This window comes from Paecilomyces variotii (genome assembly GCF_004022145.1).
Source record: "Paecilomyces variotii strain CBS 101075 chromosome Unknown C8Q69scaffold_11, whole genome shotgun sequence".
NCBI lineage: Eukaryota > Fungi > Ascomycota > Eurotiomycetes > Eurotiales > Thermoascaceae > Paecilomyces > Paecilomyces variotii.
In genome coordinates, this window is record NW_021167150.1 from 342,776 (window position 1) to 366,047 (window position 23,272).

At 48.7% G+C, this 23,272-nt stretch overlaps 10 protein-coding genes across 10 annotated transcripts; 3 read left to right on the plus strand and 7 right to left on the minus strand.

Moving 5' to 3' along the window:
• Positions 1 to 589: 589 nt before the first annotated feature.
• On the minus strand, positions 590 to 3,480 carry C8Q69DRAFT_75088 (putative bifunctional purine Ade1). Its single transcript, XM_028633991.1, has 3 exons — positions 2,989 to 3,480; positions 2,398 to 2,925; positions 590 to 2,338 (listed from the first exon to the last, which is right to left on the minus strand). Exons 1-3 carry the CDS (start codon positions 3,266 to 3,268, stop codon positions 702 to 704), a joined length of 2,445 nt encoding a protein of 814 aa, XP_028482548.1. The 5' UTR covers positions 3,269 to 3,480; the 3' UTR covers positions 590 to 701.
• An 838-nt stretch (positions 3,481 to 4,318) lies between these two features.
• C8Q69DRAFT_75102 (mitochondrial protein Pet127-domain-containing protein) lies at positions 4,319 to 7,243 on the plus strand. The gene is made up of 4 exons (XM_028633992.1): positions 4,319 to 4,639; positions 4,737 to 5,217; positions 5,281 to 5,344; positions 5,401 to 7,243. The coding sequence occupies exons 1-4, from the start codon at positions 4,430 to 4,432 to the stop codon at positions 7,025 to 7,027; spliced, it is 2,382 nt and encodes a 793-aa protein (XP_028482549.1). The 5' UTR covers positions 4,319 to 4,429; the 3' UTR covers positions 7,028 to 7,243.
• On the minus strand, positions 7,151 to 8,329 carry C8Q69DRAFT_75106 (hypothetical protein). The gene is made up of 3 exons (XM_028633993.1): positions 8,225 to 8,329; positions 7,503 to 8,101; positions 7,151 to 7,422 (listed from the first exon to the last, which is right to left on the minus strand). Exons 2-3 carry the CDS (start codon positions 7,957 to 7,959, stop codon positions 7,274 to 7,276), a joined length of 606 nt encoding a protein of 201 aa, XP_028482550.1. The 5' UTR covers positions 7,960 to 8,101; positions 8,225 to 8,329; the 3' UTR covers positions 7,151 to 7,273.
• C8Q69DRAFT_500751 (vacuolar protein sorting 55 superfamily) lies at positions 7,968 to 8,703 on the minus strand (the record flags this gene model as incomplete). Its single annotated transcript, XM_028632350.1, has 3 exons — positions 8,498 to 8,703; positions 8,225 to 8,438; positions 7,968 to 8,101 (listed from the first exon to the last, which is right to left on the minus strand). The coding sequence occupies exons 1-3, from the start codon at positions 8,534 to 8,536 to the stop codon at positions 7,968 to 7,970; spliced, it is 387 nt and encodes a 128-aa protein (XP_028482551.1). The 5' UTR covers positions 8,537 to 8,703.
• A 117-nt stretch (positions 8,704 to 8,820) lies between these two features.
• Positions 8,821 to 10,005, plus strand: C8Q69DRAFT_476768 (putative proteasome component Pre5). The gene is made up of 3 exons (XM_028631277.1): positions 8,821 to 9,018; positions 9,084 to 9,195; positions 9,270 to 10,005. Exons 1-3 carry the CDS (start codon positions 8,981 to 8,983, stop codon positions 9,909 to 9,911), a joined length of 792 nt encoding a protein of 263 aa, XP_028482552.1. The 5' UTR covers positions 8,821 to 8,980; the 3' UTR covers positions 9,912 to 10,005.
• Positions 10,006 to 11,406, minus strand: C8Q69DRAFT_476771 (putative Rossmann fold nucleotide-binding protein). The gene is made up of 3 exons (XM_028631278.1): positions 11,241 to 11,406; positions 11,016 to 11,190; positions 10,006 to 10,913 (listed from the first exon to the last, which is right to left on the minus strand). The coding sequence occupies exons 2-3, from the start codon at positions 11,057 to 11,059 to the stop codon at positions 10,211 to 10,213; spliced, it is 747 nt and encodes a 248-aa protein (XP_028482553.1). The 5' UTR covers positions 11,060 to 11,190; positions 11,241 to 11,406; the 3' UTR covers positions 10,006 to 10,210.
• An 817-nt stretch (positions 11,407 to 12,223) lies between these two features.
• C8Q69DRAFT_447040 (RNA polymerase II transcription mediator complex subunit Med6) lies at positions 12,224 to 13,343 on the minus strand (the record flags this gene model as incomplete). The annotated part of the gene is made up of 3 exons (XM_028629176.1): positions 12,224 to 12,760; positions 12,816 to 13,177; positions 13,250 to 13,343. 3 exons carry the CDS (start codon positions 13,341 to 13,343, stop codon positions 12,224 to 12,226), a joined length of 993 nt encoding a protein of 330 aa, XP_028482554.1.
• A 979-nt stretch (positions 13,344 to 14,322) lies between these two features.
• Positions 14,323 to 15,360, plus strand: C8Q69DRAFT_476776 (ankyrin repeat-containing domain protein). Its single transcript, XM_028631279.1, has 2 exons — positions 14,323 to 14,646; positions 14,704 to 15,360. Exons 1-2 carry the CDS (start codon positions 14,438 to 14,440, stop codon positions 15,257 to 15,259), a joined length of 765 nt encoding a protein of 254 aa, XP_028482555.1. The 5' UTR covers positions 14,323 to 14,437; the 3' UTR covers positions 15,260 to 15,360.
• A 285-nt stretch (positions 15,361 to 15,645) lies between these two features.
• C8Q69DRAFT_75187 (putative RNA-dependent RNA polymerase) lies at positions 15,646 to 20,113 on the minus strand. The gene is made up of 5 exons (XM_028633995.1): positions 17,858 to 20,113; positions 16,796 to 17,796; positions 16,387 to 16,736; positions 16,169 to 16,323; positions 15,646 to 16,111 (listed from the first exon to the last, which is right to left on the minus strand). Exons 1-5 carry the CDS (start codon positions 19,701 to 19,703, stop codon positions 15,888 to 15,890), a joined length of 3,576 nt encoding a protein of 1,191 aa, XP_028482556.1. The 5' UTR covers positions 19,704 to 20,113; the 3' UTR covers positions 15,646 to 15,887.
• C8Q69DRAFT_75186 (para aminobenzoic acid synthetase) lies at positions 20,114 to 23,096 on the minus strand. The gene has a single exon (XM_028633994.1). The coding sequence runs from the start codon at positions 23,000 to 23,002 to the stop codon at positions 20,525 to 20,527; it is 2,478 nt and encodes an 825-aa protein (XP_028482557.1). The 5' UTR covers positions 23,003 to 23,096; the 3' UTR covers positions 20,114 to 20,524.
• Between the last annotated feature and the right edge of the window lie 176 nt (positions 23,097 to 23,272).

Genomic DNA, 23,272 nt, shown 5'->3' on the forward strand with positions numbered 1-23,272 from the left:
TACATCTTATACTCGCCCTTTTCTTTTCGCAAACAAGCAGCAGCAGACAAACCCGAGTATCCTGAATATTAGTCGAATTATCAAAAGTTGACCACGCTTCTGCTCTGTGTAGGTAATAGTATCTCGTAGCGCCTTTTCGGAAGGACTAGTCTGTTCGCAGGAGCTCGTAGCTAGCTACCTATATATGCACTCTGCACGTGCCGGCTATACTCTATCTACTAAGTTTCTACTAAGTTTCTACCTACCTTATGTTAGGTAGGTACCTGAGTAATAGCTATGACGTAGTTTTTCCCGTGTAAATGGTAATATCTACTCCGTTGGGTACCTTAGAAGCATGCATGTATCTCTTAATTAACCATTGAACTGAACTCATTTCTAGTTTAGGGACATTTCTACTGATTTGTATGTATGTATATCCGAACGGGCGTAACATCTTGCAAGTCTTGTGCGTCATCGTCTCCTTTGATTTCCTTCGCATTTGATCTCTGATTTTGGAACTTTTTTTATCCCTCGTAAATAAATGACATCTAGAGGATAGTGGGTAGTCAACCAAAAAAAAGGGGTAGATAGGTAGCTAGGAAAGTATAGCGTAACGTAACGTGATGTGACGGAACGGAAAATAAGGGTGATAACATGAAAAAATGGAAAAAAAAGGGAATCATTCTCGTTTTTTTTATCGAGGAAAGGGGAGGGGATCGAAATCACGCGTCCCAGCTCTCCAGACCGGTAAGGACGCAGCTCTCCTCGCCGGCGTTCTTGACGCGGAGTTCTCCGACTTGGTAGACGGTTTCGCCTTCCTGCTCGAGAACGGAGCGGACGGCGTCCTCGCAGCCCTTCTCGACGACGATCACCATGCCGACACCGCAGTTGAAGGCACGGGCCATCTCGGCCGACGAGACATTGCCGGTCTTCTTGAGCCATTGGAAGACGGATGGCAGCTGCCACGAGGTGACGTTGATGTGAGCCGTCAAGGTGGCAGGCAGCATGCGGGGGACGTTCTCGACGAGACCACCACCGGTGATGTGGGCGAGACCCTTGATGGCGGAAGGGGATGTGGAGGTGTGGGAGGATGGGGTAGAGAGGGCCTTCAGCAGGGGCTTAACGTAGATGCGGGTTGGGGTGAGGAGGGCAGCTCCAACAGAGAGAGGAGAGGAGGATGAAGGCATCGTGAAGGGAGCAGGGTCGTGGTAGCTGAGACCGGAGCGTTCCACAATCTTGCGGACAAGGGAGTAGCCGTTGGAATGGATTCCAGAGGAACCCAGAGCGAGGAGAACGTCTCCGGGCTTCATGGAAGAAGTATCCGGCAGGATAGGTCTGGCATTGTCGCCAGTGGTGTTGATGGCGCCGACAGCAGCACCAACGGCATCGTACGTATCCTCGACGAAGAGACCTGGCATCTCGGCCGTCTCACCACCGACGAGGGCACAGCCAGCCTGCACACATCCCTCCGCAACACCGGCGACGAAGGCAGAAGCCGTCTCGACGTCGAGGTGACCGCAGGAGTAGCAGTCCAAGAAGAAAAGAGGCTCCGCACCCTGGACGACAAGATCGTTGACGTTCATGGCAACAAGGTCGATACCGACAGTGTTGTGGATACCCATGACGTGCGCGATCTTAAGCTTCGTGCCCACTCCATCAATAGCTCCAATTATGGTCGGGGAGTGTGGGTGATAGGCTGGGTTCGCAGCAGCAAGAGAGAAGGTACCTCCAAAACCACCGATCACTGCGTCGGAACCGGGACGACGAGTGCGGGCCACGGAGGTCTTGATGCGGTTCACCAGCTCGTTACCAGCGTCGATAGAGACACCTGCGGAGGCGTATGTGAGGCCCTCCTCGGTCTTCTGTTTCTGAGAATCTCTGAAGGCACGGTGGGCAATGTCCTTGCGGTAATGCATGCCCTGGAAGTGGATCGTGGAGATACCGACGTAACTCTTGCGAACGGCCTCCTCCAAGGTCTCAGCAGTAGAGGTAGCGGCGATGACACGTCCACCGGAGCTCTGCAGCTCGTTGCCAACCAACGTCGTACCTGCGTGGAAGATCATAGTGTCCTCTGGGGTAGGATCCAGAGTAATGGGGCGTCCCTTGGCGTACGAGCCAGGATATCCTTCTGCGACAGCGATGACAGTCGTAGCAAACTTGGGCTCGACTTTAATGGCGACACCATCCAGCCAGTGTTCCGTACAAGCAACCATGATCTCAGCGAGGTCGGTATCCTCGCTGAGTAGAGGCAGAAGAGTCTGAGTCTCAGGGTCACCACCGCGGACGTTGTATTCGAGAACCTTAGGTCCATTCTTCGTCATCATGAGACCGGTGAAGAGGATACCGACGAGAGGATATCCTGTTCTAGTTAGACTCACAGGGAAAAAGAAAAACAGAACAAGAGGATTTATTTCTCACCTTCTCGTCTCATTCCATCAATGGTAGGCTTGACGATAGTCCGGTCAATTTCCTCCAGAACTGCCTTTGAAGCAATCAATGTAGGAGCATAGCAGCCCATTCCTCCTGTGTTGGGGCCCTGATCGCCGTCAAAGATACGCTTGTGGTCCTGCGCCGGGGGCAGGGACTTGATCGTGTAACCGTCACTGAAGGTCAAAATACTAAGTTCGTCACCGTCGAGGTACTCCTCGATGACAACTTCATCCCCAGCTTCACCGAATTGGTGGTCCAGCATGATGTCGCGCAGAGCCTGGTGGGCCTCCTCCTTAGTCGTGGGAATGATGACACCCTTGCCGGCTGCCAGACCACTGGCCTTGATAACAACCTGGTGTGAAACAGAGTCGAGGTACTTGCGGGCGGCTTCATAGTCGGTGAAGTTCTCATATTCTGCGGTTGGGATGTGGTGGCGCTTCATGAAGTCCTTGGAGAAGGCCTTGGAGCCCTCCATACGAGCGGCGGCCTTGGATGGACCGAAGCATCGGATACCGACTGTGCACAATCAGCAACATGTCCAGCAAAACAGCATCCGGGAAATAAATTGTATCTACATACCCGCCTGGAAGTAGCCTTGAATACCATCCACAAGGGGAGCCTCGGGGCCGGGAACGACCAGGTTGACATTGTGTTTCTGTGCCAGAGCGACCAGGCCGGGGTAGTCATCGACTTTGACGTTGGCGTTGATGATTTTCGACGATGTTCCTAGACCAGTACCACCGTTTCCTGGAGCGACATAGACGGCGTCGACCAGGGGAGACTGGCTCAGCTTCCATGCGAAGGCATGTTCGCGACCGCCGTTGCCGACGACGAGCACGCGCAACCGTTCCTGGAGCATCTTCAATGCGGAGTTCCTGATTCAGATCTGAATCTGTTAGCAGTTGAATCACGGTAGATATAATATAATGCTAGCAATCGAATTGAGAGTGTGATGGTGGGGGGTCGTGTCTGCCAAAATCCTCAACATGGACCGAACGGAACAAGTCCATTGCATCGTCCAAAATTGAGCGATCAGAGAGATCTGGACTAGATTTTGCCATTATTCTTGGAGAATCACGTATAACAGTAATCCTTGAAACCAAAGGCTGATCCTCAGATCAAAGCTCCTCCAATTGTTGGATTGGACAGGACCGACAGACTGATATCGAGTCATTCATGGAGGGGCAAGCGATTCTGCGGGGTTATTGAAACCAGAACTGGTCGCAGAACGCCAGAACTGCAACACAGGGAGAGCATCGTGAAAACCAAGTCAAAAATAAGACATCCACACTCACCTTACTCGAAATCAAGAACGGATCGCTGTGACAGACACTGACAGTTGAGAAGCAGAGCGTCTTTGAAAAGCCGCATCTGGAACTTTTTTTCTCGGGGACCGTCATCGGAGTGCGCTTTCTCCGACCCCACAAGAACTCTAAAGGACAAACCATTCAGCGTCGATAATAATGATATGGGCTCGATTCGAACACGGGCAATGCTACTGGGACTCGTCTGGTTCGTGAGAAGGTTAGATAAGTGTATGTTCTCTGGATTAGAGGAGAGCAAGAGGATACACAGGAGGTCGTGTCTTTGGAGTCTATGCTTCCTCTGACAGCCTGTAGTTAATTTACTCTTCGTGCACATTAAACAGGATGCCATATAGTGGCTCATGTCCAATGCTGGATATTAAATTTTCAAACGTAGTATATTATTTTCTGTTTACTAGCAACAATTGAACACCAAAATGATCACTGATATGTTGACCGTGCTCAGGAACAAGTAGCAAGTAGTAGTAAAAAGTAGTAAAAATAAGAATTCTCTTACTCTATGGCGACTTAGGAAGGCGGTGAAGGCGCGTAGGGCGAAGCCAGAAAGCCGAAGCCGCGCGCATCAAAAAAGTCCAAGAAGCTGGCGAGGCCGGCAGAAAGAGCTTTGTGGCAACCCTTCACCTGCAACGTTCCCTTCAATTCCTCGTTGCTTGTGTTGCTCGTCCCTTCTGCTGTACGTGGACTCATCTGCCTGGATGTTTCGGGCCTCTCTGCGGTCGGTCTCAGACCCGTTCCGCGATCAAGTATGTTTCGCCTGTCTAGCCCGGAGGTCAATCGTCGAGAACTCCATCCGGACGTCGCCGTTCTACAGGACATACTCGTCAGGTCCTGATCACGGCGATGATGAATTGGGAGCTCCACCGCAGCCTACGGATTCCTCAATCCGTCTTCCAGGAAAGAAACCGGTATGTGGCCTCCTTTATGGGCGTGACTGTCCCATTGCGTACCTCTTCCCCCATGCGCCTGTAAGGACGTTTAACTGAGAATATTGCCTGCTCATAGGTGAAGCACCCCCGGCCGCCAGTGACGAATAGACCACTTGGACTACCGAAGGAAATCGTCCACAATCCTGGTGTACAAGTCTCCAGCCCGGAGCACGTCCAGAATGATCAGCCACCTGAGACACAAGCACCTCCGCCAGCTGAAGCTGCAAATGCTGGCATCAGCAAAGCGAAGCGGAGAAAATTGAAGCAGGCTGCTAAAAAGTCGAAAAAGGCTGAATCAGCGGTGGAGAGCGAGTCACAGACGGAAGAGGCGACACCGAAAGCAAAGCCACTTAAGATACGCAAGACTAAAGTACCGAGCAAAAATGCTCTAAGAAAATCGTTAGACAAGCTAGCAGATACTGTGAATGCTCTCAACACGAAGAAGGCAGCCGCAAAGGCCGCGGGTGCTGTCCAGGAGGATCCGGTCGCTCACTTAAAAGGCTTCGTTTCAGCTAAGCAGACTGGCACACTGGAAGCTGGGAATTTGACACTTACTCGTGAGTATCCTGGCCGCCGGTATACTACCCTTCGCTGGAAATGCTGACAAAAGCGGTCTCTAGCATTGGATGTCGAGACCGGGCAGGTACCGAATCTCTCCTTTGGCCTCGAGAGAGTCTTGTTCAAGTAAGTTACTCGGCCTCTTATACTACCTGTCACTGTACTAATTGATCGATATCTAGTCCCGGTGTTTACCATCTCCGTGACCCACGTTCTCGAGTTTATAATTTCGATCCTTATCTGGGAGAAATCATGCCTGTTACGGAATTCGACTTCGACGCACTGAAGGAGTATATCACGTCTTCCAAGGATGAGACGCTGCGGAACGTAGCCGCGCAGCAAGGCAAAAAATACGTTGGCTCCTCTTCGAGCATGACCTCGGTCCTTGCGCACTTCCACTATCTCCTGTCCAATTGGCGGGCTGTCAACATATCAACGATGTCTCAACTCTTTCCTGACAAGATACGCAGTTTCACACGGCTGCTGAGGGCCCCTGCAGCTATGTTCCTCCGCTATCAGGATGGTGTCTATGCGATCGATGCGGACAAAGAGTTTGATAGCGCTAATATTCTCATGAATCTCGGCAAGTCAATGGAAAAGCTGCTCACATTACCTAAAGAGGAGTTTGAGCGTTACCGCAGGTCAAGCAAAAATAAGATCTCTGCAGAGGAGGAACAGGCCATACCAGAAGCCTACCACTATTCTACGCTGGGAGACTTCATCATGCGGTCTCAGCTTGATGCCTACGATCCACGACTCCCGGGCACTGGCATGTTTGATTTGAAGACCCGAGCAGTCGTGTCTATCCGCATGGATGCTAAGAACTTCGAGCATGGCTTGGGTTACCAGATCAAGCATCGATACGGGACCTACGAGTCTTATGAGCGCGAATACTATGACATGATCCGCGCTGCTTTCCTCAAATACTCATTGCAGGTGCGTATCGGTCGCATGGATGGTATCTTTGTCGCGTTCCACAACATCGAACGCATCTTCGGGTTCCAATACGTGAGCTTGCCAGAAATGGACTTGGCTCTGCATGGGCAGACAGACACCGCACTGGGGGACACTGAGTTTCGCCTGAGTCTTTCCCTTTGGAATACGATTCTCGACAAGGCGACCGCCAAATTCCCCAAGCAGTCGCTGCGGTTCCATTTCGAGACTCGTGACACGCAGATTCCTTACATGTACGTATTTGCGGAACCTGTGACGGACGAGGAAATACATGCGATCCAGACCCGGAATAAGGATGCTATCGACGAGTATCAACGACGGGTCTTGAACCTTGGGCCGGAAAAGAAGGCCAACGAGACCAATGAGCCTCACAGACCCGAGTCCTCCGTTTCAGAATCTAACACTCAGCCTGCTGCGAAGGATACAACCACCGTTTCCCAAAGCGCACAGCAGAACCCTGCTGAGGAGTTCGACAGCATGCATGGCATTAAAAAGGAGCCAGAGCAGGAACCCCGCGATCTGCTGGCGATGACACTTACGGTCCGCAATTTCGTCAACGGCAGACCTGTTGCGCGCCCGTTGAATTTCACTGCGAATGACAAGTGGACCATTGAGTACGAGCTCTCTGAGATGAAGCCCAACCAGACGCATGCGTTGTATGATGCACTCCAGAAGCGCCGCCGGAAGGCACTCTCTGGCCGCGGCGAAGATGAGACCGACCTGGCTGCGAATGTCTACATCCGCAGACTGCGTGAGATCAGCAAGGAGGGCAGAGAATGGCGTGCAGAGCAGGACAAGATCGACAAAGAAAAAGGCATCGTCGTCCTGACGGATCCTCTTCAACGAAGCTCATAGACACCAAATGCGACGTGCGAGAAGTTCCAAGAACCCTAATCGATCTTTGTATATCATCATGTATATCCGTTATGATTCCATTAGTACCACGCTACTCTGATATCCTGACGTCTGAAAAAAAGTGGTCTGGCTGCTTATCTTTTTCCTAAATTTAGGGTTCATTGGTAGACTGGGGCATTTCGTACCAGATACCACTTTTGAGGATAAAGGTGTTTCTTCTCTGTTTGAATCAAATCTTGGGGAGTTCTACGGATCTGTACGAATTTGAAAAGTGGGCCTGTATAAGTACTCTAGTCTTTCTTCTCCTGGAACATTGATAATGGCATGTTTGTCCACTTGTCCTATATTAAGTGGGGGACTCATCTTATCCTGTTTTCTCACAAGTATTTTTGTACCTTAAATGAATTAATCCTTGCGGAAATTCGAAACCCCTAGCGCCATTTAACAGTTCCCGGGAAAAAAAGAACATACATACCCTTCGTACATGTACCAAAGCGAAGACCATTACGGAAATCATTCCATACGACGCGGCTTTCCCTCACAGCGAAAGATAAAACCTCAAATAGGACGGCGCAAAAAGGTGGTATCCAACCCGCAGGCGCAACAAACGGAGAGTATATAACGTAATGGAAACAGGGACGGGCCCTTTGAAGGCCCATTTCTCGAACTTCGGATCCAGCGAGCATCGGATATTTCTGGTTAACATGACATGGATAACATAATAGAGACAAAAAAGTTAGAGCAGAGCAGAGCATAGCAAAGCAAAGGGATATCTTTCTTTCGTCCACGGGCACCAATTGCGGCCTAGCTAGGCTATCATGAGACGCGAAACCGTTGCTTTCGAGCATGAATTGCGTTTCCGTTTCCCGATTCATTTCCATTTCCACCGTCAAAAAACAAATATAGGACTCGTATTTGTGGTTGATTTTCATTCTTCTAGTCAGAACTCCTCCTGTTCCTTGAAGAACATGGAGAAGCTGATGATCGTGCCGTAGATGAGGAGACCGCCGAGGATGGACATGACCATAGCAGGGATCTCGATGGCGCCGCTGTGGGCGAGGACTGCTGGGAGAGCTGGAGTAATTGTTAGTTTATACATGTTTGGGTCTGGATATATCTAAGGGGAGCGTGGTAACAGAGTCTTCCTCAAGCTTCTGTATCATCTTTGAGATGAGAAGGGTAAACAAATGCACGTACCAATGCCCATCAACACGAGGAAACCCGTGAGGAAGCGTCCAAAGTCAATTACAGCATTGCCGGCACTTTCCATAAAGTCATCTGGGTTGGCGCATCGAGCGCAGATCCAGTTAGGCAGCGGCGCGACAACGTAGGTTGCGACGACGATAAGCGGTAGGAAGTTGTGCCATAGTGCAGAGGAGAGGATGACTAGGAGGAAGCCAATGGCGAGGACCTGCGCAGAGATGTCAGTACATAGTTTCGAGACGAACGGTCTATACCTGGGAGTCGTACGAATGAGAGCGCGATGATAGTCTTGAGGCCTGCCGCCATGGTTGCGGAGACGGGCAAGCCGGCGGTTTGCGGGAGAGAGGATGGGTTGAGGTAGATTGGGAGAATCGAGTTGAGGTGCTAGATGAGGAACAGGTCGGAGTCAAGTATAGGACCCGGAGACATCAGCGCTGGCGCATGAAGCAGATTGGAATGGTCTTGTCCGTACTGAATAGCGTGAAGGTGCTGGATACGGAGGTGACGTTGGAGTCGCAGACGTGGACGGCCTCAGGCTGCGATGCTTGGCCCAAACGGGGCTGGAGCTCTCGCGTCGTCGTCGCTGACTGCCTGTCCAGCTCCATCTCCGCCAGACCTCCAGATCCCCTCCCACGACCTCTCTTGCGCCTCGCCCTCTCTCTTCACTGTTCAGGCTCGATATTTTATTGCCGCCCATACTCCCGTTAGAAACGCCCTTCTTTCTCCTTCTCCGTCCTCCCGGCTGCAGCCATGTTCAGAAACAACTACGACAATGATTCGGTCACCTTGTCAGTATCTAGCTCCATGCCAAGATCGATATAGCTTCTAGATAGCTAATAAGCACTGGAAACAGTTCACCGCAGGGTCGGATATTCCAGGTGGAATATGCACAAGAGGCTGTCAAGCAAGGTTCCGTCGTCGTCGGAATCGCTAGCAAGACGCATGCTGTTTTGGTCGGCTTGAAGGTCCGCAATAGAAGCCCCGATCCCCGTTGCTAGGGATGTAGATATGGTTCTGACAGACAATACTCTCTGATTAGCGAAATGCCGAAGAGCTCTCCTCGTACCAGAAGAAGATCATCGCCATCGACTCTCACATGGGCATCGCCATCGCTGGTCTGGCATCCGATGCCCGTGTGCTTTCCAACTTTATGAAGCAGCAGTCCCTGGGATCAAAGATGACTTACGGCCGCGCCATTCCCGTCGAACGTATCGTTTCGCAAATCGGCGATCGCGCTCAGACTAACACCCAGCACTACGGCAAGCGACCCTACGGTGTCGGGCTGCTCGTGGCGGGTGTCGACGACTCTGGCCCGCACCTGTTCGAGTTCCAGCCCTCGGGCATGACGCACGAGATGGTTGCATGCGCAATTGGTGCCCGTTCACAGATGGCCCGGACGTACCTGGAGAGACATCTGGATGAGTTTGCGGACTGCGGACGGGAGGAGCTCATCAACCATGGCCTCAGGGCTCTCAAAGAGACCTTGTCCCAGGACAAGGAGCTGACGCTGGACAACACAAGTGTGGGTGTGGTGGGCAAAGCACCAGAGGGTGCTAAAGCCAAGCTCGAAGCCTTTAAGCTCTACGATGGCCAAGATATCGCGCCGTTGTTGCAGGCGTTGGAAGGCGCAGGAACGGGCGCGGAGGGTGCGACGGAAGAGACGATGGAAGTGGATTCATAATGCAGCAACGTTTGACATGTTATAGATATCAAAATTCCTTGGTCTTGACTCCAGGCTCTATTATCAACGGGAATATGGAACGGATAATGCTTGTGCTCGTCTCATCATTTAGCAGTTCATCGATTCGTAGCGGGATCTATCTTCTTATCATATATAGCGTAAATCTGTAGATTATGTACAGTGAGCCGGGACTTCTCAATCTATATTGAAGTTCCCCGGATCCACGCATCTAGATCACGGCCCTTTGAGGTTGAATGGGTTATCTCGAACCTGAGCACGTCATTCCCCAACTCCACAGTTTACTCTTGTCCCCATTTCAACTGCAGTCGCCCTTCGCTCACTTTATAATTCCTCAACGCCTCCAAGACCTGATTGACATCCTTCGCTTCGACCAAGATGTTTGAATTTGCCTCGCTCACGAACCCTTCCTTAACTGCGTTCCGCACCCAAGCCAACACACCATCCCAATAACCCCCCACATTCAACAGCACGATACCCACGCGGTGAATGCCGAGTTGATTCCACGTCGTCATCTCCATGACCTCCTCCATCGTACCGAAACCACCTGCCAGAGCGACGAACCCAGACCCAGGTCCTCCCTCTAGCACTTTCGTCGCCATCAACCTCTTGCGTGTATGCATGTCCTCGACGATCGTCGTGATCCCATAAGGTGTCTCCTCAACCATGGCGTCCTTGCCTGATGACGGAAGGATTCGCTCTGGCGCCTTTCCGCCAGACCGCTGTTGGGCGATTTCAGTAGCCCCTGCTGTCGAGGTCGCATTGCTCTCCTTGTATCCTTCTTCAACTGACACGAGAGCGCGAGGGATCACGCCGTGAACCGCACGCGGGCCTGATAATGAGACAAGAGTACGAGCAAGCTCGCCCATAATACCGGCCGTGCCACCGCCATAGACTAGTTGTACGTTGTTCTCGTGAAAGGTGCGCGCGAGGGCGCGCGCACTCTCGAGATGAACTGGATTGTTGCCTGAGATGGCGCCGCAACTAGCAGGAAAAGAAGAAGAAGTCAGTTCACTACACTACGCTATCAAAGTAGAATATGTAGAGGAAAGGGAAGTAAAGAAGACCCAGATCGTTCACACGTACAATACGCAAACCACGGCGGGTTTTGTCTGCTGAGGAGTCGTCATGATTCCTCGAACCGGGGAATAGTCTCGTCTTGAGACTTGAGATATAATGTTATATATGACTTAGTAGATGCAAAAGAAACGGAACAGGATTCCAAGCACGGAGTGCAAGCAAGCAAGTAGTAGTTAACGTCCTGTTTAAAATGAGACAGGTCTAACTACGTTATACCGGTAGGTTTCGTACTCCACTTTTCGCTCACCCAAGAAGAACAGGAACTATCGCCACCTCCAAGGTATTATATGAGGATTGAAATCTAATCTATCAACTGCCAAGTTTTCGAGAAATAATTTCTTTGTCTAGAATCTATTTCATTGGGATGTTCTAGATAACTCACCGTCGACGAGGGGGCAAGCTTGGTGGGGTTCTAGAATGTCAGCCCCTCAGCGGTTATATACGGAACAATCTGATTGTATCTGGACTACAATTGCTGTTGTTTGAAATAGCTTTCATGAGATTACTTGTAGTTTTCTACAGTACATCTATATTTATCCATAGAGCAGTAATATATCCACTTCAGTTTACTCTGCTTGAAAATATCCATGTTATGTGTACCGCGGGGCATCTCGCCGCCATGTACAGTATGGTATGTAAGGAACGGCGAGTTTATTACGTCAAGAATCTTCAGTAGAAAATATGGTAGGTTATGCCATAATGATTATCCTCCCCGGCCAATTAGAGATCTCTATGAAAAGGAAGCTGATTATGGTGTTTGCTGTTGCTAACTTCACTCTAGTCTTATTCTTGATTTTGCACCTCGAAGTGTTTTGGTTGTCTCCAACCGATATAGCAATGTAACAACAATGCAATTTTCTCTAATCATCAGACACAGGGGCGAACAGCCATATTGAAGTGTCTATCAGGTAGTTACTCGCTTTTCTTAAAGCTAGAAGATGGAGCGGGTTGGGTTGACCATAATTGAATTCTGGACGCTAAAAAGTCTTTATACATTGAAGTCCATAATGTCAAGTTTGTATCCAGCCTTGAGAATACAGAAATGCACCTGTTGTTTAGGACCATGCATTTTCATCTTGTGGAACGCTAATAATAAATGCCGAAAGAACCAATCTATAAACGCCTGAGCTCCTGGACCTTTTCCCTCCATAACAACACCGCATGTATGCAAAGTTAAAATACACAAAAAGATTGCCAATTCACAGAGGGTATCATCATGGGGCAACAGTCCCAACTCTACTCTTCTTCCTTTTCAACTTATTGTCTCCATCGGGCGTGCTAGGCGTCTTTTCTTTCTCTTTCTCTGCAGCCTTTGGGCCTTTACCCGCATCAGCCTTGCCGAAACTTGGTGTCCCTACTCTCCCAATGGCCCCCGGAACAGGAGTAGCTGGTTTGTTCTGCTGTCGAGCAGCTGTCGTATCGCTTGATCTCGTCAAGATGAAGTTCCCAGGCTCACCAGCGAGGGGATTCTCATCCATGTATTCATCACCATATTTTGAAAGCAAAGAAAATGATTCCATGAGGTTACGCGTATCCTCCCATGTGGTGCCGCTCATGGCCGGTCCTGCCAAGGATGCCTTGCTCTGAGCGTTTGCATCTGGCATAGGGGTATTCTCCTTGCTCTGCTGCGGCTGCGCAGCATCTGTAGATTTCGGGAGGGGAGGCATATAGGTGTGTCCGTACGAGGCAGAGAAGATCGGGAGTGGAGAAGCGGTATTCAATAACTTTGTCAGCGACGTCACCGCCGATAGCTGCAAAATTAAATTAGCTCTGCACTTGTGTATAGAAACGATGCTCTAGGCATACCAGTCGATTCCCCACCACACTTGCTACCGAAGGTGCCATGTAAATAGTGTCACCGACTATGAAATACGTCGAGAGCACTCTGACCTCATCGTCCATGCCTGGCCGCTTCCGCCGGTTCTGTTTCCTGATTACCCAGATATTGGACGGTTCATGCGCAAAGGTACCGTCCGTCTGCGCAGCTGCTTGTAGCGGATCATACGATACGATGAACTCCAGCCCCTGCATTGTCTTCAACCGCCCCTCGAAGGCTTCTCGTGTCTCGACGAAATGCCGGAAAGTCTCATTGTAACTGGCCTGGATGGCTAGGGAGGCATTGTTCGAAGTCGAGTCGAAGAATGGAGATTCCGCGAAGTAGAATAGGACTGTATATGGTAGATTAGCAGGGACCTTATATCATAAAATGAATGACCTTCATGGGTGCTTAAGAAACTCACTATTGTTCGAATGCAGGTAGCCTCCCATCATCTGCACGTGTGGGGGAGACCGCCAGAGGATCTCCTCGAGCGCCGCATCTTGCGATTCCGCCATGTCTTTGATTGCCCGCTTGGAACTTCAGGTGTGAATTTAACTCTCCAAGAAGAAACGAAAGCTGCGCAGATCAAGCCGGAGATAAATGCAATTCTGTGGAGAAGACGGACCTGGAGTGCGCTTTCGTATCGTGTCTTGGTTGTATTCAATTCCGCGGAACAGACAATGTTTGGTCTGTTTGCATCCAAGATTATCTATGTGATCATTGATAAGACTGAAGACTCTATGAGCTCACTAATTTAACTTTTATGTGGTCAATAGAACGAAATATACCGAATATAGAGTTACCTATAAACTACATCTCAGTATCACTAAGACGCTTGATTAAGAAGACTGCGGAGGGGCCTCCAGCTCGTTAGAAGGTACCCTAGGTAGGTATCTAACTACATCCCTGAGGACTACAAAGCTCTCCTAAAGACGCATTTCCTCGGAGCATTCATATCTAAAGTTTAATTATTCTGCCCCATGGAGGTGGAAAAAGCAATGGTGAGGAGCGTCAGTAACACCGGGCGTCGCAATGGGATGCTGTCTGTGTCATCATACTTCTGCAGTAGACGAGTGATCCCATAACCGGCTTCGATAAGAGAGAAATTCTGCCCTAGACACGTATGTAGTCGGTCCAGAATTGAAAGGTAAATATTTCCATCCGGGCTATCAGCCAATTCAGCGGTCAGGGTCAAGTTGGTCGGCATAGACTTCCCTCATGCGATGTTTAACACAAACATAATCGCCAACCTCTTGTCATAACCGACTACTCCACTGAGTCTGTTCTATGAAGTCCTAGGCGAAACACGTGCTAGAGCTCTCTAGTCTTTTAGGATCCCAGAAGAAGCGAAGAGTATGTGCGGGTATTCAATAGAGAATCTATGACCCGTGAGACTCGATCGTTAGTTACAAGTATCTTCATGTGTACCAAGAAATGAGAACTTTCCCTATAATTATAGCATCGATGTTAGCAATAAGTTGCATGCCCCACACACATGTGTCAGCTGATCTACGATGTTAAGGGGGAAGCTTTCCGGACTTCTGCGACTTGATTCTTGGTGCAAATATGTCTCAAGAGTCCCTCAATATCTTTCAGATTCGCAATAAATATGAGAAACCTTACTAAAGAACTTCGCATTGCCATCAGTAATGGCAAAACCGATGAAGTCATCCTGTTATTGGAACAAGGAGCGCCAATGATCATTGAACACTTTGTTCTTGCGACGCAGATGGAACTTTATGATGTCCTCAAATTATTTCTGGATCGTGGCTGGGATATCAACACTGATGTCGATAAACTTATACCATCTGCTCTTGTGTAATTGCCTTCCGTGTTTCTTGCACTGTTTCTGGAAAACTAACGTAAACTACCTAGGTACACATTTCATGATATGACGCTTCTAACATGGTTCTTGGATCATGGAGCCGACCCAAATAAAAGATGTCAGATGCGCGATTGTACGCCGTTGTCATATGCTATTGTCGAAGCACCATTTGGTATCATTGAATTGCTTTTCAGATATGGCGGTTCTATTGATCGAGGCCAATTGCTCCACTATGCTGCAATGCGCGAATGCTCGGACAATTTGGAAGTCTTGAAATTCGTATATGATAAAAGTCCAGAGGTAGGCGCTATGAAAGTCAATAAATTGCTGGACGAAGATTGTCCCCAAGACTTTGCAATGAATTTCAGAGCAGGTTTAGGTACCCCACTTCACTATGCTGCACTCACGGGGTCATTGGATTGTGTGAAATTTCTGGTGGAGAAAGGAGGAAACCCTCTCATACGAGACCCTTACGGACGAACTGCGCTAAGTCTTGCTATTTACAAGGGAAACGATTTAGTGGCACAGTTTTTGCAGGATCTAATAAAAGCCCCTGTATCAAAGCAAGAGGCAACAGGGCATAGTAACGTTGGCATAGCTGTTTGATTCGGAGCATCTTTGAGGAAGCATCTTTGAAGACTTACGAAAATTATGGCTGCACAGTTCAGGGATAGCCGCATAAATTGTATCTTTGTATTAGTATCAACTCAAGATGTATTATTCCAGATAATTGCAATAAAAGGCGTGGGTCTTTAACACTGTGTCAGACTTACACATCAGAAAGAACCTTTGGGGAGCCTTAATACTTAGCCACTAGTTAAGGAAGTTCTGGCTATAGACGTACAATAAGTGATTCAATTGAAAAGCATAAAGGCTACGTTAATCATCGTCCCTTTCCGGTCTGGAGAAGTTTTCCACTCGATAGTCTGAACGTGTCCCCCAAAATAGTCTTTGGCTTCAAATAAGTGGTTGATTTACGTGGTACAGAACACTATCAGCAGATTTGTAGCATTAGGGTAGAATAGCTAAGTAGTGTAATACATTTTATGAGATAATGAGCCGAGATCCATCTAACACACATAGTAAGAAATAAGCCCTTTCAGAGGTCAGCTCACACAGAAAAAGCACAGCACAGTCTCTCGAAGATCGGTCTCTTTCATAAGAATTCGTTACCTCAACGGATATCAGTTAAGAAAATAAAGATAAATACCATCGTGGTTCGACAAAGGTGCAACTAGAAAAGGGTAATAGTCGCACTATGCAGGTTCTGAATCTCCTGCAAACATGCAACCGCAGCGATCCAAGCAAAGCTGTGAAGTTTGAGGTCTCGATGGGACGGTTCGTTATGGCTCTGTACAGCGACCCAAAAGCAGGCTACTGAACGTTCTAAGGGTTCCCTATGATCAGAGCCTCGGTCAAGGATCGCGGAGACGGTGAATTCGACCAGGTCATCATATTCTGGTGCGGATTCTTTTTAGCAGTAGTCTTAGTTTATTTATGAGAATTTGTACTTACCCTCTCGCATGCTCTTAGAGATCTCCTTCTGGCGCTTGGTCAAACGGTGGCTTTCTCCCATGATAGTCCCGATGAACACCTCGAGCTCTGTCAAGGACGATTTCCACGGTGTGGCAGAGAATTGGTGCATCAGGTCACGCAGATTATCCTCATACCTAAAGACATCACAATTAGCAGGTATCATGGTGTTGAGATTGATCGGATGTTAGAAGCCATACACCTCCTTGATGGTCTGTCCCTCGACGACGTAGTGATCCCATATGAATCCCGCTGTCTCATTCTTAACGTAGTCCCACAGCTCATCCAAGAGGTTCGATCTTTTATCTTTGGAAGATGACTGTAACTCCTCCAAAAATGCTCTTTCATCTACAGCTCGATACAGGTGGCCCAGCGCCCGCTGGCTCTTATAGTAGCGGATTCCCGATTGTTCCTCTTCGTCGTCGGAATCCACCATATACTGCTCTTTGTCTTCGAGGATCGAAAAACTATCTTCAACTCGGATGCGTGGACTTGGAGCCATGAAGTCGGGCCGAGACCGGGGGGATCTCGGTATGAGACGCACATCAACCTGAAAGTTTCTAACGTTAGCGAAATGTTATCATCATATGGACCTTGGTTTCAACATACCGGTTTCCCCGTTTTCGAAAAGTCAACGGCAGTGGAGTGCAGTTGAGCTAGAAGAATGCAGACTGGATCGAATGTGCCCATTTCCTTTTGATCAGCAAGGATCTGATGAACTGTTGCTATCCGACCCAGTTGATCCTGTTTCATAAAGTCTATAAAGAAGTCTACAACATCTTCATTAGACACTGGGCGGTCGAGAACGTTTTCTTTACTGCGAGCGTAGTCCGCAGGTTCTACGATCCTCTTTGGTAGTAGTCGGTCATCGTAAATGATATTGAAGAGATCACCGTCTAGATCCCCACCGCTCAACTTGCTCGCCAGATCCCTTTGCCCCTTCTGACTGAAGACGACGCAGTTATGCAGCTGACGAAGTATGGAGTCTTTTGGCACATCTACTGCATTAACGAGCTGGATGTCTCCTGGATGCAGTGCTGGAGACCGAGTTATCACCACGTTATCGCGAACAAGGATTTCGCGGTGGGATCTTTCGTTCAAAACCGGACAGAAGATCTCTCCCTCATTCAAGTAACCAGTCTCATCCATGATTCCGTAAAGCGTCACTCCTTTGACAACTGGAATTCTGGCGCGGTATTTTAGGTCTCGAAGTTTGATGATGACTGCAAACTCGACTGCTCTTCGCAGAAAGTCATCATTCATATGATCAAGGTCAAGGTTCTGAAGGATCCGAATAAGCCAGGGCAAACGGGTAGACTTAGATATGTGAGAACTTTCTATAAACCTTGCAGCTTGCTCCGCAGACTGTGTGGTTGACCTCAATCTTGCAATCTCTTCCTTCTGCAACTGTAGGAACGAGTCCAGTGTCACACCCAGATCTTCTAGCAGTTTTATTATCTGCGCGTTGAGGTAAAAAGGAAGAGCATTTATACCAGCTCCACAGATCTCGATATTCCAGTCGTTCACAGCGTCGAATTTGATCATGGACTTCCGAAGTCTCACTTCATCGCCTGGTATAGACGTATCTAGTGATAGCATGCCCTTTGCACCTATGAATATATATCTTAGCAAGGGTAGTTGCATAGTGTTTGCAAGTGTGGAGCTCCTTACCAGACAATCTGACCTGGAAAACAGTAGGCTTAACTCGGGCACGAAGCGCGTACTCTCTGCGAATCTTCCACAAGATCCCTTTCGATAGCGTGCCACATCCATCGCTGAACACTCTCCCATTTCTTTCTACGTCCGGAATCTGTCGAACTGAGTCTTTCTTGACGGGAATTGAGGTCAACGTGTCTGAGAAGGTCTGGCCTATCCGTGCGGCATATTTAGCAGGGGAATATATGTGTCCAAATTCGCCGAGTTTTGGAATGATAGAACGCGAGTTCAGGCGCTCTCCGTTCTCCCAGATGAACTCAGCCACGAACCAGCAGGACTGCGCTCGAAGAGAAGAGTGAGAGAATCCTAGGAATTCGAATAATCTTCCAGCAACGCTGATACCACTTTTCATGATACTCTTAAAGCGACCATCATATATCTCGTCTAGATTAGATTTTGGGTCAAACCGTATTGGGTCTCCAGATTCGTCCATAAACTCAACCCGCAAGAAGTAATCACTAAATGTCGAATATTTTCTCAACACACGGTTCTTTGTCTCGCCGTAGGGTCCATACAAAAAGATCCCCGTTGGCGTTACACTGACTCTGTGGATGAAAATTTGGTTGTCGTTAGTACGTCCAGGCTTTCCTGACTGAACGTAACTCCCAGATTCGATCTCGGTCAGAATCTCAATCAACCTCTGAATACAAAACTCAGAGCTCTCAACTTCGGGTCCAGGATACTCTAGATTGTTGGGAAGTTCTTGCAGCACCTTAGCTGCCATTCCCACACCAGCCCTTGACAAAAGGTTGGTCACAAATGGAAACAGCCGAAGGACGCTTTTTATCGGTAGAACACCGTTCCAGACCAGCATCTGGAGTTGATACTTTATCTGGAAGGGAAATGCCTCTGTGCTTAGCACAATCAGGAATCTCCCAAGTTGTTCAGAGTATGACATATCTGGGAAAACCTTCACATCATGCCATCGGTCCATTCTGGGGATATGTCTCTCTTGTGAAAGGTTTCTGACCTGCTGCAGGTCGCTTGCATCTCTCAGGAAGAAGCGATACGTGAAACACGTGGACACAATGATATTATGCCCGTCTCCAAGTTGGCTGATCCTTCTCCTCTGTGACTCTCTGTTTCCCGGCGCATTTGATAGTCCCATCAAGCTGAAAACTTGGGAAAGATCGTCTGGTGGCTTGTTATAGAGACGAGGAGCACCTTTGCATGAGAAAGTCATCGAGGGGCTCATACTCCCACCTAGATAAATCGGCATTGCAAAAGTCGAATAATCAAACTCTACCTCGAAGTTACCTTTCAAGTTTGTATGAGGGGGACATTTGACTGTTGCCCTCAGTGCATGCTTTCCGAACGTGATGCTTCCATGTTGCTGCAAATTGAAGTGTTCCACAAACACGGGAGTGTCTCCAGCATAATCGAAGACACCGCACGATATTGAAATGATGAAAAACGAACGTTTCTTCTTGGGAGCAACACGGTTTTCTGATGTCGATGTCCTCTGAATCGCAAGGTTTCGCCTGTTACGCTCTTCTTCCTGAAGAGCGGCGACAAGAAATTCATCGACTGGGAACTTGCTTTTCTGAACGTAAATTATCCGATTCATGATCTTCAAAGTCTGGTTTTGAGGCCTCTTTTTTCCCATCGGCCCACTGGGATACATGTTTAGAAATGCCTGGGCTTTCTCTGCGTCAGGGACGGTGAGGGTCGCATGTCCTCTGCGCGAATGTGTACGACATGCGAATGTATGGATTCCAAATTGACGAAGAAGTGGCCTGAACTCATTTTCGATATGCTTCGCGTGCAACTGGTCCGGTAGATGATGGACAAATATCTCCATTGTGAACGTGTGATGGTAGCACACCAAGGTGACTTGGTGTCCCCAACTACTCGAAGACTATTGGGGGAACGTGACTAGGATCAGAAGCTGTCGAATATCCGCGGCTCTTGTCCAGAGTAATGAAAAAGATATGTGTGCCTGGATTGATGGATTGATAGATGATAGAACTCCTGGTGATGGGTAAGTGAGAGCTGCTGTGAGTGAGAGATAACTGGAGAGGGAGAAGCCGGTAGCTCAGTCGAGCCCACCAGAAGGAGTCGGGATTACCATACTAAACAAAAGGCAGCAGAGCGGACTTTACTGACAAGGTGGAGTCAGTAAGTGTTAACTCCCCCAGATAACCGATTCCTCCCGGTTGCTAGAGACATCTGTTTGCCAGTGCTGTAGCTATGCGGCAGATGCATGACCCGATGGGTTAGCATGAGGCTAAACAAAGAACGCTGTGCCCGTGACAGATACAGTAGGGATCCTTTCAAAAAGATGCAGCGTCCTTGCAACGATGAGCCATATCCCTCCTGACTTGCAAATCGTGGCTGCTAAATTTTGAACCTTATATCGAGTCCTAGATGAACAGATAGACTATTTACAGGTTTCTCTCTCTGATTTTGTAATAAGACAATGTCTCTTTAACGCGCCAAAACACCAACGCTAATGTTGAATAACTTTCCCATGCGATATCCAGCCTCGTCATACACCGGTCCTCAAGATGGACGACACGGGCCATCATCCAGTAAGTAGTGCGTGTGTTGAAAAACCTGCCCCTCATGAAACTCCACGAACGACCATCAAAACATAACAATGACATGCAAGTCCAGAAATTGCTACTTGCGCACCTGGTTGGAAGGTGTGAAGATGTTCAATACCGTCCTCAATTTCGTTATCATCTCATCCCATTCACCTTCTGCTGTACTTAAAGTGGTGACTGCTCCCCCGGCACCGACACGCCATATTTGCTTATCATCCGTGTCTTGGGAGTAGCTGAAAGCTGTCCGAATAACAACAGAAAAGCTACCTCCACCTCCTAGGTCGAGATATCCCATGACTCCTGAATATATCCCACGATTGCGTCTCTCAATGGAACCAAGATGCATGCAGGAACGCTCTTTAGGTGCCCCAGTCATTGACCCCGGAGGTAGACAACGCTGCAGGGCAGTGATTCCGTGCATAGACATATTCGAATTGTGTCCCTGCAGTTGGGAAATGGACCTGACCCCGTGTCCTGGATTCTGATAGTCAATGTGGCCTTTCACATGTGTGATCATCTGAAAAACTCGCCCGTGGTCTTCAACCTCGAGCAGCTTTTCCACATAGACTCTCGAAGAACCACAGATACCGTACAGGTCATGACGGATAAGATCCGCAATCATCAGATTCTCTGCCATCTCCTTTGTCGAGCCAAGAATTTCTTTGGCCTTCTCTAGGTCGATACCAGGCGCCTTCTTGACTGTTCCTTTCATCGGCTTCATCTCGAGCATGGATTTCCTATCCCAGTTAAGGAAACACTCGGGACTGCTGCTCGCAATCTTAACATCCCCAAGTCTCGCGTAAGCACTGAATGCCGCAGGATTGTACTTTCGAAGCTTTCGATAAAGCAACCACGGACGCAAGTTGCGATCTTTTTCATCTTTGTTTCCCTCCAGAATAATGGGTGTCTCGCACGTTAGACAGAGTTCATACGACTCCCCTGCTTCAAGCTGAGCTTGGCAAGCTTTAACCTGTGCCTTGTAATTCTCCTCGTTCGGCAGGATAATCTCTGCATTTTCGAACACGGGATTGAGTAGTTCGTCTACTTCCTGAGAGTTGTCAAGCTGCGGAGAGTTGGAGAGCTGCTCAAGCTTGTGTAGTGTCGAGATAACCCAGTCCTCGTCATCTTGTACCGTTGATTGTACGTATGTTCTTCCGGTTTCGTTGTCCACGACCACACTTCTCTCGACCCAAAGTAGACCCACATCCGGAAGATTATCAACAAAGGACTGCCCGTCCGGAGGCTGCTCATGGGACTGAGATTCTGAATGAGCAAGGCCAGCAATTCCCATTTCATAAGAAAAGTAGCCCAGGAAACCGCCCCAGAAAGGGATCTCATCACACCCAGCGCTGACGCTTTTAACCTTCATCAAGTATCTCAGCATGTCCCAGAATTCGGAGACTCCAAGGGATGTCTGAACGGCAGTCGTGTTATGTTTCTGCCCGTGACCAATCGAGTTGACGGATTTAGCGTCACATCCAGATTGTAACTTTTGCAGGATCAGTCTCTTCGTAGACACGTAAAACTCCAACCTCCAAGATCCGGGACTTGGCACCGAGATAATGCTGTATCTTCCATCCGACTGGAATAAGACCGTTGGCGACCCTGGCTCGTTGAGAGCTTCACATATCGTCTCTGGCGTAAGCTTTCCGAGCGATTCGGAACGACTGACAGAAGATTCCGATGTGGATGCGCTCCATTGCAGCATGTAGGACACGACATCAGGAGGAGAATAAAGCAAGCCGTTAGATTTCACAGCCTGTTTTATAGGTTCAGGAGATATCACCCTTCGAGTTCTTTTATTGAACTGAAGGGATGCGTTCCACCAATTTTTCAATAATCTTGTGCAGACATCTCTGTCTGACTTACACGACTCTGGGTGGAACTGGAAGCCCCAGAAAGGTTTCTCTCTGTGACGTACAGCCATCGCAACCTGCATCGAACTGGTAGAAGACGGCTCCTCAAGGGAAAGCCAAGCAAGAAACGAAAGATCATCGGGGCTTGGGAGCTTCCGATTACTACTTCCGTTTCTCTCGTTCTGGTCCAGCTTGCCTCTGCTGCCATCCGTAACTGCGTACAGCGAATGGTAAAGAGTCACTTCGAAATCCGGGACTCCACGGAACACGTCGTCGTCAACTGGCGTGATATAACGAACCTGACCATGAAGCGGATATGGAAGTTGCTCAATAGGAATCCCATGGTGAAAGCATAAGCTCTGAAACCCAAGACAGATGCCTAGAACGGGTACCAGGTTGTCTTCGATGACAGTCCATAGGTCTTTCATGATACCGACATCACCAGGAGTAGCAGGATTTCCGGGGCCCGGCCCCAGAACAACTGCGTCAAATTGTTGGAGAAATCCGTTCATGTCCCCATTCGGCCATTCGGAATCAATCGTCATCACCGTAACTCGGACCTCCAGGGCCTCTTCCAGCATGGCAACAACATTATAGGAGAAAGAATCATAAGCATCAATGTACAGGATCTTGTGAGAGTGCGATGTATGCACATCCTGCTGACAGGAGCGAGGCTTTCCCAGCACCGCAGAGGGCATGGTCGCAGGGTGATGGGTATATATGCGTGACAAAGTAAACAAAATAAAATGGAAGTAGATAATAATTAAATCTCAGAGAAAATCGAAAACACTGCCATATCTGAAACTTATCTGGGAGGCCGTTGCGATGACTATCTTTTTTAAAGTTGTAGTCTGACGCAGAGTGGCGATCCGCCGCTTTCCAGATATTAGTGGCTGACGAATGATGTCCAACCTCTCAGAATGTTAATAACATAGGAGACAGCTGCATGTTTTGGAATCAGACGGGTC

What these genes read in the sequence shown, in the direction of transcription:
- C8Q69DRAFT_75106 (XM_028633993.1), bottom strand. Translation starts at nt 7,959, where the DNA reads ATGAAAATCAACCACAAATACGAGTCCTATATTTGTTTTTTGACGGTG. An exon ending in CTTTGGTACATGTACGAAGG is followed by an intron (nt 7,423 to 7,502) that starts GTATGTATGTTC and finishes AATTCATTTAAG; the next exon opens with GTACAAAAATACTTGTGAGA.
- C8Q69DRAFT_476771 (XM_028631278.1), bottom strand. Translation starts at nt 11,059, where the DNA reads ATGACGACTCCTCAGCAGACAAAACCCGCCGTGGTTTGCGTATT. An exon ending in CCCGCCGTGGTTTGCGTATT is followed by an intron (nt 10,914 to 11,015) that starts GTACGTGTGAAC and finishes TTTTCCTGCTAG; the next exon opens with TTGCGGCGCCATCTCAGGCA.
- C8Q69DRAFT_75187 (XM_028633995.1), bottom strand. Translation starts at nt 19,703, where the DNA reads ATGGAGATATTTGTCCATCATCTACCGGACCAGTTGCACGCGAAGCAT. An exon ending in GGACAGACCATCAAGGAGGT is followed by an intron (nt 16,324 to 16,386) that starts GTATGGCTTCTA and finishes TGATGTCTTTAG; the next exon opens with GTATGAGGATAATCTGCGTG. An exon ending in CTCTAAGAGCATGCGAGAGG is followed by an intron (nt 16,112 to 16,168) that starts GTAAGTACAAAT and finishes AATCCGCACCAG; the next exon opens with AATATGATGACCTGGTCGAA.
- C8Q69DRAFT_476768 (XM_028631277.1), top strand. Translation starts at nt 8,981, where the DNA reads ATGTTCAGAAACAACTACGACAATGATTCGGTCACCTT. An exon ending in GACAATGATTCGGTCACCTT is followed by an intron (nt 9,019 to 9,083) that starts GTCAGTATCTAG and finishes CACTGGAAACAG; the next exon opens with TTCACCGCAGGGTCGGATAT. An exon ending in CTGTTTTGGTCGGCTTGAAG is followed by an intron (nt 9,196 to 9,269) that starts GTCCGCAATAGA and finishes CTCTCTGATTAG; the next exon opens with CGAAATGCCGAAGAGCTCTC.
- C8Q69DRAFT_75102 (XM_028633992.1), top strand. Translation starts at nt 4,430, where the DNA reads ATGTTTCGGGCCTCTCTGCGGTCGGTCTCAGACCCGTTCCGCGATCAA. An exon ending in TGGGAATTTGACACTTACTC is followed by an intron (nt 5,218 to 5,280) that starts GTGAGTATCCTG and finishes AGCGGTCTCTAG; the next exon opens with CATTGGATGTCGAGACCGGG. An exon ending in CTCGAGAGAGTCTTGTTCAA is followed by an intron (nt 5,345 to 5,400) that starts GTAAGTTACTCG and finishes ATCGATATCTAG; the next exon opens with TCCCGGTGTTTACCATCTCC.
- C8Q69DRAFT_476776 (XM_028631279.1), top strand. Translation starts at nt 14,438, where the DNA reads ATGAGAAACCTTACTAAAGAACTTCGCATTGCCATCAGTAATGGCAAA. An exon ending in CTTATACCATCTGCTCTTGT is followed by an intron (nt 14,647 to 14,703) that starts GTAATTGCCTTC and finishes TAAACTACCTAG; the next exon opens with GTACACATTTCATGATATGA.
- C8Q69DRAFT_75088 (XM_028633991.1), bottom strand. Translation starts at nt 3,268, where the DNA reads ATGCTCCAGGAACGGTTGCGCGTGCTCGTCGTCGGCAACGGCGGTCGC. An exon ending in TCAAGGCTACTTCCAGGCGG is followed by an intron (nt 2,926 to 2,988) that starts GTATGTAGATAC and finishes GATTGTGCACAG; the next exon opens with TCGGTATCCGATGCTTCGGT. An exon ending in TGATGGAATGAGACGAGAAG is followed by an intron (nt 2,339 to 2,397) that starts GTGAGAAATAAA and finishes TAACTAGAACAG; the next exon opens with GATATCCTCTCGTCGGTATC.
- C8Q69DRAFT_75186 (XM_028633994.1), bottom strand. Translation starts at nt 23,002, where the DNA reads ATGCCCTCTGCGGTGCTGGGAAAGCCTCGCTCCTGTCAGCAGGATGTG.